The 12,027-nt window shown below is 37.0% G+C and overlaps 1 protein-coding gene across 1 annotated transcript in view; it reads left to right on the forward strand.

The window, feature by feature from the left end:
* Positions 1-12,027, forward strand: part of LOC114467032 (protein FAM19A2-like) — a 121,069-nt gene that overhangs the window by 48,251 nt on the left and 60,791 nt on the right. The window contains exon 2 of the mRNA XM_028453000.1: positions 7,715-7,815. Coding sequence (XP_028308801.1) covers positions 7,716-7,815 — 100 coding nt within the window. The 5' untranslated portion in view covers position 7,715. The remainder of the gene's footprint in view (positions 1-7,714; positions 7,816-12,027) is intronic.

A 12,027-nucleotide genomic window follows, 5' to 3' on the forward strand; every position in this document is an offset into this window, starting at 1 on the left:
CGCACCGCTAGCTTTGTTGGCTTTTCTTTCTTTCTTTTTGAGTAATTCAATTGCTCTGGTTTGACCTTGAGAGCATTTTTCTATTTGGCAAAACTAGTTGAGTTTGTTTGTCTCACAGTTTGAACTGGAAGAAAGTCTCAGGGACCATGAATAAATGCAATGAAAATGCCAAACATTATTTACATTTTATTTTCTTACAAAACAACATTTGCATATCATAAAATGTTAGGTCCCATGTTTTGTTCATCAAGTCATTATGCTTCCTCGTGCACAGTAATTGCAAAGGAAAATTTGTTTTACTGTGTAGCTTTACTGAATAATAATAATAATAATAATAATAATAATAATAATAATAATAATAATAATAATAATAATTACATCATTATGTAATTCCAATTATTCCACTTAGCAGGTTGATGGTAAACAACAGAGCTTCTATTTTTCCTGACACTGTTTTGATAACACATTATATCAAAATGGTTTTAATGATAAGCCTTAATAAGCAGAAATTAATCTATTAATACATTCTTTTAAACATTAATTAATAAGACAATGTAAATAAAAAGCTTAATTAAAGGTATTGAGGAGGATGTTATTTTGGCTTCAAATTCCGGGTGGATCATCAAGACTATTGGTCCTCCTAATTGTCAATCATTCTGGTGATATGTTTACGTAAGGCCGTCGTACGTGCTCGTCCAGAGCTAGTTTTTGCTCGCTGCGCATGCACTGTGCACTTTCAAGTGTTTACTGTATGTGTCTCGTGAGCTACGGTTTCAGCCACTCATTGTAGCTCGCTGTTCTTAGCAGGTCCTTTGAAAATGGCTGAATCGCAAGAGAATGAAAAGAAGAGAAAGGCCTCAGAACTTCTAAACAGAGCTGTGCACGAGGAAAACGGGGCTCGTGCACGCTCTCTAGCACACGTTTAATAGGCGCTTGGGAGCAGGTAGAGTGTTGCACATGCGCATTTTTTTAAAAAGTGGAGAGGGCGTTTTTTTTCTAAACTTCGGGAAAATCTTCCTCTATAACTTTAATATAGTATTTATTAATCTTTTCAACAAACTAAAGCCGCTTGTAAAACGCAGTAAGTATATGTGAATGAGCTCCACGTTTTGATCAAGAAATGTTTTTTTTTTGTATTTGCGTATGCATTTTACCTGCATTGCTCTGCATACATTTTACATATAGATGAATATAACATAGTGGTGGTCAGAGAGGCTGTTGGCGCAAAATGAAATTTGCTCCTGCTTTATTAGAATCTTTAGGAAACAGCCATGGGCTTGCGTGGGCTTCCGTGAACCACCTAGTATTGAACAACCCAATTGATATCAACCTGGCAATAAGGTCAACAAAGCAACCTACGTTATTAAAAAATGAAAAAAAAAGACAGCAAAGAACATTTTGCAAGTATAAAAGTAGAGTATAAACACAAATTTCTGGCCAGACCAAAGAAAATATGATATAGCTAATTGCTAGATGTAGAACAAAGGTTGATTACCCAAGTGATACTTGAAGCCACACATTCTAAGATTATTTGATTGAGCAATAAATCCGACAGTATTATTTTTCTTTTCTTTTGCCGGTTTTGTCCTTGCTTCCTTATTAATACTGAACTCGACATCCTATCTATACAAGTTGTCTTAGCTTTCATCTCATCACTCAATCGGCTCGGTATCATTTTCTTCTCTTCTTCACTGCCTATTGACGGTATCAGACAATATCCCACGGTTTCCTTTGATTGTACCACTTTTAATAGATCTTTTCCGACCTCAGATGCATTGTTGCTCCTTACAAGAACAGAGGTAGTCATCCTGCTGTTAGATTCACAGAATAAATGAGCTTCATTCCTTTTGTTTGTCAGTCCCAGGCATAGACAGATGGGATGGAGTCGAGTTGTACAACTGTTCAAAAACAGCAAAGGAATTTCAAGGTAACAGGTTGTCAGATCACAGATGGCAACATTAATTGGTACAGAACCTTTCTCACACCACAAGCCCTTTTTAAAAGAGGACGATGCAAATGTCAACGGATGCAAAATGATTATTTTATTAAAACCAAGCTTGGCAGTGGTAATAGCAACATATTCTGAGGTGACATACTGTAGCAAAGGTTTAGATCGGCAGCTGTTTCATTTCAAAGATGGACTCAATTTAGAAATCCATTAATCAGCTTGCTACCAGTGTAAAAACACTGGTGTCATGGACTGAGTTTACCTCGTACTGAGATTAATTATGAGCATATATGCGCACTACCGGAAAATGAATTTTTGCTAAAAAATAATAATTCAGTTTTGTTTATTTTTGTTTTTCAAAGTGAATGGACACGTGTTTTATTTGTATATTGGATTAGGTTAGGGTTAGAGTTAGGGTTGCATGCGCATATAGGCTCATAATCGATCTCAGTACGAGGTAAACTCAGTCCGTGACACCGGCCCTCACAGCCCAATCATCAGATTGGCCCATCATGAATTGTCCCGGTCCTCCCGATTAGCCACTCCGGGCCTGATGTTTACAGGTTTACAGTGTGACATCATCAAACACGTGATTTGAAGATGGCGGAACACAAACTCTAAAACTGTAAAGTAGTCTCATTTTAAAAGGCTATAAAACTAATATGGTGCATAATAATTTGTTTTGTTTGGCGTTGATCTTCTAATAAGTACATTGCGAAGATTTTAGGCCAAATTTGTAAAAACAGTGGAGGATGTTACCAGTAGAAAATCAGTGCTTTATTACTAAGTATTTAAATTTTGCAGTGGTGGATCATAACTGGCTTATATGGAACCATGAAATAATAGGATGGGCAATACATTGAGAATTGGATTTTAACATAAACTGGTTGGTCATTAGACAATAAAAAGTTTCAGACATAAACAGTCACTGTTTTGGACTTGCAAATTTTGTTTCAGTTAAATGCTGATGCACAGTGTACAGGCATCCATTCCTCCAAATGTTGGAAAGCTCAGAGAATGGAAACCCCCTGAATATTAATGCACCTCCACCATATTTTCCTCTCCCCTATGGGGAGCTCAACCAGAGCTCGTATGCCCGTGAGATGTCTGTCTGCCTTAAGCTAACACACACACATGCGCACACACAGAATACAGACTGGAAAAATGGAAAAACTGATCCGTCACGTGGAGCTTGGAAGGCATTCCAATGGGACTAATTAAAGGGATGGAACAGACTGCAGTACTCATTGGAGACCACCACTATCTCTCTGACTCCATTTCTTCCTCATCTTAGTCTCCCTTTCTCTTCTGCTCCTCTGTGTTCCATTAATGAAAACTACATCATCTTGGGATGTAGGATTCAATGCTGCTTTTGTACAGGTTGTTGTCATAGAATAGATTAGATGATCAGAGAAGTCTAGGAATCGTGGCGTTGATGGGAGATGTTAAAACCACGGGCTCACACAAGAGCAGCACAGCAAAAAATAAAAAACCCAACAAATTAACTAGTTTCATCTACAACTGTGCTTTGAAATTCACAATCATCTAATAGTTCTAGCACACTGCATGTGTGCATTTGAGCAAACCTCCATCGTTGGTTGCTGAATGTGACACCAAGGGAGAGTGAAATAATCAGGAGCTATTGATCAGTAACCCGTGCTCGCACGCACACACGCACACACACTCTCTGTTCTTGTTTCCCTATGATTCCGTTTCTTTATAACATTTCTCAACAACACACCACTCATTCCTCCGCAGACATACCGACCAAGAGCCATAATGAAGTGGCACTGCATCATCTCCAACACTAAATGAGCTGGAGAGGAAGCAGGAGGCATCTTCGTTTTATTTTCTAATTATTTGCAACGAGGAGAGCAAAGATGAGGGAAGGAGAAAGATGCAGAGGAGGGAAAGAAGCCATAATCAAAGAAAGAAGTTTGTCTTTGTATGTGTGTGTGTGTGTGTGTCAGTACCATCTAACCATAGAAAGTCTTGGCACAGCCTGTGTAGCTTTGCAGCTTTTCCCAGCTCCAGAAATTTTAGGCTTCATTTTCAGATGACTCACCCACCGGCACAGCAAGCTCAGGAGCCAAGCTAGAGCTTAACACTGACTTCCTCACAGCAAAAGTGCACAAGAAGACACACGCAGGGAGAAAGATCTGAACGTAGCAAACAACAGGCCGTAATTTTACAAACATATTTTCAGCCGTGCTAATGTTGACACCAAATGATGATTTTGTTGCAGTTTTAGTCTTTCTTTGGAACAGTGGTTCCCAAACTTTTCACAGTCCCGTACCCCAACCTTTTCTATCTCATGTACCCCGAGAACCCCTTTGTCCCTCTAATTTAGTAACCTTTCTTGTTTTATTTACATGTTGGCCTCTGATATATCCTACAGCTTGAAAATGTCAACCTGTACATTTAACGCACACTAAATATACATTTTGTGCATCACAATTATTGTATATCAGAGAATATATATACCTCACTTTTTAGTAATGTGCATAACATGTTAGTAACAATTTAGTAGAATGTTAAGGCCACAATATTATTTATTCCAATATTGTTTATTGTCAACTGGTGGAAAAGATGTTGGATGAGTATGTACAGTGTCTGAAATAGGCTTAAAAATGACAGTATGTTGGAAATTGATTCATCAATGTTTCCAAGTACCCCCTGCAATGTGTTCAAGTACCCCCAGGGGTACATGTACCCCTGAAGCTACCTACCCCTTACTCCTTATGTAATGTAATGTCATACAGTGAAATTTGTCCCTGAATTTTACCTATTCTGTTGAGCAATAATATAGGTAAAATTCTCTGTAATACTCTGTATGCACAAGAAAACAACTTATTCAGAATTATTACTTGTTTGTTTTATTTTTTATTTATTTTTAATGATCTCTTTTTTTGGAAAATGAATCTACCACACATTTGTTGATTGAACGTATAGCAGTATAAGAACATATTCATCAGCCTGAAACTGTGAAATACAACGATAATATTAGTTAATTAATATTTGTACTTTTTTTGATGTGTGATTTGTGGCAATGCATGGAGGCTTCTGTCTGCTGGTCCATTTTTTTTCTAGTTTCCAAAGTTGTCAGGCTGTTTTTAATTTCTATTCAGATACCCCCATGGCAATTTCATACCTAGGCTTTAGACCGAATTACATTTTAGTTTTAGTCAAAATGTGGAGTCTTTTTTCAGTCAACTAAATTACATAAAACATTTTAGTCGACTAAAATTTTTACAGATTTTTTTCAAAGAATTTGAATAAGAGTTCATACAAACAATTTCAATAGGAGTTTATGCATTTCTAAAGTACACTTTTAACATCTATCAACCAGATATGGGATGGCATTAAGTTTTTCTTTTTAAATACACAGACACATTTGATCCTTTTACAGTTTTTCTCAGTGGCTTTGGTGCATTTTTTCAGATCAGAATTGAAATTGTCAAAATTATCTGTTCCATCTTCACATCATTGTGTCACTTGTGCACATCAAAAAAGCAGTTTCTCATTTTATTTGAACAAATTGCAAATGTTTTGGTACATCCATGCAAATGATTATGTACAATTCTCTGTTGTTTCCTACATTATCAATTGCTTACGTCATGTTGATCATAATGTATTGTAATGGGTCTCTGTTATATATATATATATAGGCGGAGCACAACATAATGTTATACTTTCTGACAATGGAAGGAGAAAGAAATGGACGCAGTCAACAGCCAGAGAGAAGAGGAAGAGCAGTGAGGATGTGGAGGAGATGGGAAGCAAAACAGAGGAAGACACTGAGGGAGATTGTCCTACGTTTACATTTCAACTTTTGTGTCTTTTGTACTATGCAGCGCTGTCTTTTCATTTCCGTATCACAATGACGTGCGGTCTGTCGACAAATTACAGTATTAATGTGAATTTTGTCCAGTCTCTTGCAATCAAACTCCCACATACACTACGGTGTAACCCCCAATTTACAATATTTGTCATCAAAACTTTAGCCACAGTTTACATCAGAACATCCCTCTATAGTACAGTGTTATACTGACAACATGACTAAGCAATTTGACTCTTATTCATACACAATGACTCGTCATTCTGATGGCACTGACATGTTCACTGACACGGATATTTACTTTTGAGAGATGAATGAAGAGAATGACGTTTGCGAGTAATCCATGGTGTTTTGCTATTTGTACAAATTGTTTTGAGAAATGCCCTTATTGTTCTGCAAACGTCGAGGATGATTCGAGAAATGTCCCAAAGTGACTGAGAAAAACTGTAATGTGAAGATCATTTTATTTACTTTTTCTTTCACAAATGAGCATACACACAATCAAATGTATATGGGCACCCCCATTTAAGAAAATAATTGCACCGAAATGTGCAATTTAGATCTGATCCGGAGGAAAATCAATGGGGTAATTGAGGAACCAACCTGACTTAAGTGCATAAGTCAAATTTCATAGATCGGTCAATTAAATCTCTTTGGATAAAAGCGTCTGCTAAATGAAATTGGAGAATTACGAACAAAGATAGGAATTTTGCCAGTGATGAGAGATGGAGACATTTTTTTTGTTAAACTGATCCAGAATTGCTCTATTTATCTGGAGCCTTTCCAAAATGTAATGGAATCTTCCATGTTGTAAGGTCCATCTTTAATTAAAGTTTTATGTAATACTGCTAACAGACAAACCAAAAAATAAACGCCGGTTAAAATATGACTTCTTTGGCTGAGGTAAAAATATGGCAGCACATTGAGGGGGTGATGGTGATGGTAGCAAACAGACCCTTGGTGCTGGGTTTGATGGGATGGATTCTTTGGCTTCCTCCCCACCGTCCAAAGATGTGTATCAGATTAAAAGTAAAGTGAATGGGTGTGAGGATCTGATCGTGGGTGATCTTGGATAGGCACTTGTAAAAAACCAAAGGAACCTATAAAGAATAAAGTGTGAATGAATGAATGAATAGCAAACTCATTAGCACTAAACCTTTCTCAGTCCTAACTTTCTTTTTAAACACAAGTTGTAAAGCAAGCCCCATACGTATTATATAATAAAAATGCATCATTATTTTACGCTCCTAGTTTTAATTGGCGAGTCAGACAAATATAAAAGCCAAAATAAAAAGCATCTCACTACATCTTTTTTAGCACTGTTTTTCCACCGCACAGGTTTCTATAGATGTTTAATACCACAAGATCAACAGTTACAAATTACTTGCTTACTTAATATATGTGGCAGTGAAATACTAATCTTTTTCTATTCCTTTTCATTCTTCGTCTCAATATCTTCTCATACAAATAAGCTTCAACAGAAACTTTTCTATGCTTTGAAGCTTATTCAAAAGAGCCACATGAATAAGCAGCAGATGCCTGTGTGCAAGATCATTACGGGGAAAATGAAAGTTATGCTCGTAGAATAGATATTAACATGTGTTCTGAATATAGCTCAGTACATACAGTACATCCCAAGAACTCAAAGTACTGGCTTTTTATGAGGCTGGTGTGGTAAAAAGTCAATGCGCCACAGTTTAGAGAAGTATTTACCTCAAAAATGTGTGTTTTTGTAATTTGTGGCTTACTTCTCTATCCTCTGCACCTGCAGCACAGTTGGCTGACTTTTCTTTACCTTATGCAAGCTGGATGTATGGCTGCAACCACATAGAGTTTGAGATTCTTGCCAGGGGGGGGCAGCAAAAAAAAAATGGGAGTTTTCACCTATAAGTGATTTGTAAAGTAAATGTCTGTTTTTTGTTTTGCAGAATGCGGGAACGAGGTCTTTGCATTTGCGGCGTCGGTGTGTGGAGTCTTCTGCTATCCCTTTGTCTGGCTTCCCTCACACACGCTTATCGGAGTCACACAGGTGGGTGAACACATGTAGGCATGCACGTGTGTTGCCAATATGTTGGTACGCGGGCAGGGTGTGTGTCAAGTCTCTCAACTTGATGTGATTGGGATCAATCCTGGACCTGACTGATTTAACATGGATGCATTGTAGTTACTGGTGATGGGAAATGTTTTCCTCAGCCCAACTGTAAATCTGTGTAGCTGGTTGAAAAGCAAGCATTCCACGTGCTGTAATGAGAAGAGGCTGTGATCATCTATAGGCTGTTGATGCAAAATTGCCTGAGGCTGCATCAAGACACATTGATTTAGCAATAAATGTCCCCTGCCAGAGTATACAGTGGGTATTCCTGTCAGCTGGCTCATTTTTAACACAGTTTTAATGACCATGCTGCATTCATTCATTCTTCTTCTGTTCCTCCTTACCCCAGGGTATGCGCTGGTGCCTATCTCAGTTCACACTGGGCACAAGGCAGCAGACACCCAGGGCAGGCGGCTGCTTAAATGCACAATTTCCTTACGTGCTGAGGGGTATTACTAAGACCGCAGCGTAAATTTGTGCACGAGCATACGTGGTTGAGTGTAAATTGTTCAACGGAGAATGTAGGAGGAATGAGTACGCCAAAGTGCAAAATGAATATTGAAGCTGTCGAATTGGAAGTGCAGCAGGTGCAGTTCCCAAACTCATTAATTTTAGTGAATACTCTGAATTTTCTTTAATTACGTAGGGTACAATTTGAATATAAATTAAATTGCAGTTACTTGAAATCATTCAAAAACTTAATATTTTTTCCAAATGTATTATTGCCTCTATGCATTTTACTGCCTGTAAGGATTTTAATGTACATTGGTTCCCATTGCACGCCTAAAACAAGAACCTTGACAAAGACCAGAAACTGTCCTATTGATGACGACAGTCTTGAGTACTGCAGTAACAAAATAAAACAAACAAAAAAATAAAACAGTTTCCTGACTTTATTTTTCTGGTGCACTAACAGCAGCCTCTCAGAGGATTCATATGATTTGCAGACAAAGCATTTGTGAATCCCGATTCTGTGCAAAGACTCACCTCTTTAGCTGTGTTTGGTGCTGCTGTGGGTTTGAACTGTGACATGATCTGAGATGCTGCTGTAAACAAACGCAGTCCATAACACTAGAGGTTTGGTTCTGCCATGCTGAAATGGAAAAGCTCCATTTTCCCTCTCAATAGCTGGGTTTCCATTACGGATTTTTGCAAAATGAAAGAGATATTTCTAAATGTCAACAAAGTATAATTGCACTCTGAATGTGTTTCCATTGAAGGTTGTTTTGGGCAGCAGCCTCGTAACTCTCGTGAAATCTCATCTCGCGAGAGTTCGCTGCAGGAAGATGGATGCTCGAGACCTCCTTATGAAACTCTGTATTCCATTGTTGTTTACTGTCTAATGTGGCAGTAATCATTTTTAAGTATAATGCAAAGAAAAGTCCCGGTCTCTTCTTCTGTTTACACGTATCACGCTGTTTTTTTAGAGAGAAGTGGTCATGTGACCAGGTACGTCACGTTCCGTGACGTGTATTTGTGGAAAAAGTGTTTCCATAGTGCTTTTGCGACACATTTAAATATCGAAGCGTCTAAAATTCCTCCTCATGAAAGCATAAAAACTTTTTATCAATATTTGAGTGTTTTTTCGAAATACAGATTTCCATTACCAATTTTTATTGGTTTTATATAGTTTATTAAAAAAAATAAATCTAACTCAGTTTTTAAGTGTTACTGTTTCAATATTATTGTATTGTAAAATCATACAAATGGTAATTATTGATAAATGAGGAAAAAAAAATGTGGGTAATGCAATATAGAATTCAATTTTATTTGTTATTATTTGTGATACCAGAAAATGTAAACTCCAGCTTTAAACATTACTTCTTTTTGTGGCGTTTTCTCTTTGCAATATTCACTGCAGCCTTCACTGTGCCTAAATTATAACAATTACCGTCTGCCTCTCACACACGCTGAATACACACGCAAAAATAGTTCCAGCTTTGATAAATCTGATTGTGCATGCTACATTAATGTATAATATTAATAACATTTTCTCCTCCCATTGCTTGTTAATTAGAGGCAAACACGCCAAATTGATTGTCCATGTTAGGTTGCATGCTTGGCAGGTGCAATTCAGATTGTGTAAGGTTTGAAGATAACCCCACAATGTCTATTAGCGCTCACAGTGACGTTTGCACATGTTTTTACAGCCTCACAGAGGAAGAACAACTCAGTCACTTACAAATTCACTCCTATGGCAATTTAGAGATTCTGGTGAACCTTTAACGGACATGTTTCAGACTGTGGAAGGAAAAGACAAAAGTCTGCAGCTCCAAAGTGTAAAAATATGCTAACCATGGTCACCTGAAATTAACAATTGACTTAAATATGATATATAGAAAGCTTTGCTTTTTAGAAATTTCCTTCTATTTACATTTATTACCTGGCTCCTTAATTCTATTAGGCTGTAATTATGAGCAGACAGACACAAATGTAATAAATGTGTAAAATAAGGCTAAGAAAATACACAAATACATACATATAAAAGCAAAAAACCACAACAACACACACACGCGCACACACGCACACACAAGCTTTAGTATACTTTGTGATGTTTCCTCTAATGTTCTACTAAACTAATTTATACTCACGCAATCTTCCATTTCTATCTGGCAGTGTTAATTTCGTGAAGTAATAATGTTTGTTGAGCAATAAATAGAAATATGCACAAGAGGAAAGAAAAACTAATAGACATGAATTCAACAAATAACTGATAAATTTGAGATCATTTTCATAAACGTGAACGTGTGAAAAGTTGGGACTTGATGATAAATGGGCTAAGCAGAACTAATCTGTGTTAAAGAAGTCAAACAAGGAGCTTTGTGGGTGTCCACAGGGTGGCATGAGGGTCACAAATGTAAATAGACATATGAGAAGAATGTGAAACTTTAGCTGAGAGGAATTCAAACATACACATTTAGTCGACTCAAATTCATTTTTTAAATTAAGATTAAAACAAACAAAAAAAAAAGAAAAAAAAAACCAACATTCAATGGGTTTCTGGTTTTAACCATTATCCAGTCCAATCCACTCACATGATTTCCCCTCCACCAAGGCTTTCTGAATCAGGACTTTTCAAGACTTCACTTAATTTTGCTGACCCATCAGGATGAGGAAACTCAGAGTTGCCTCGGGGTTACACTTTAGACAGTGAGCAGTGACTTTGTAAGATTAGATATCCCTGTTGGTGGGATTCTGCATCCCATGTGGCGCCAAGTGGCTGAGTCACAGCTATGAAGAAGCCCGGAGGCCTCTTAACACTTTTCACTTCATTTATCATTTGTAATCTTTGTCTCTGCATTTCTCAATGATCACCTGTATGTGATGCTGAGACTCCTGCCTTTGGGGAAAAGCCGTTAATAGAGAGCGCGCTGCATGTGCAGTCTTTGAATGGGAGGCATTTGTGTGTCTGTTATCCTCTTCTTGTTCTCAGAAATAAAAGATACGTATAGACACTTGTGTCTGCTCATAGAAAGGTTTAGGTTGAGCATCACATTATTCAGACACACATTGCTTTATGGGCTGTAAGTACATATTTCTGAATGGCATTAAGTTTTTTTTTTTGTGAAGCAATACAACTTTCACAACTAAGTCAAAATCAATGGCGGTTTTTTTCGGAATAAGTTTAGTTGTATTGTTATAGTCATTAAAACAAATGTATGGTTGTAAAATATTGATATCTGTTTAATATAATAAACAGATGTTGAAGATATTTGTGCTTTAAGTGTAGTGTAAAGCCTATATCCAAGGCTCTTATTTTGAAAGGGTAGAACTGGAAGCTGGTTTCTCTGCATCGATGACAAAGACAGTTGAACTTTTTTATTTGATAGATTTTTCACAGGAAGTTGCACCCATAACCAAGAGGTAGCACCCCCGAAGAATATAATAATAGAACGCTAAACCATGGGACTATGGATGGAAATGAGCTTTTAGCTAAATTTGGTGTATTTACAACTTTGGCTGTACATTAATACACACTGTCCCACTCAAATACACAAACAAACAAATAAATAAATAGATAAATAAATAAAAAAAGGGAAATGTGATAAAGCTGGGATTTTTGTTGATAATACTATTACTTATACTATTACTATTATACTATTTTGTCAGTAATACTACATAATATATGTTGTGTATTATTGTTTTAAT

Source organism: Gouania willdenowi, chromosome 7 (assembly GCF_900634775.1).
Source record: "Gouania willdenowi chromosome 7, fGouWil2.1, whole genome shotgun sequence".
In the NCBI taxonomy this organism is placed as follows: Eukaryota; Metazoa; Chordata; class Actinopteri; order Blenniiformes; family Gobiesocidae; genus Gouania; species Gouania willdenowi.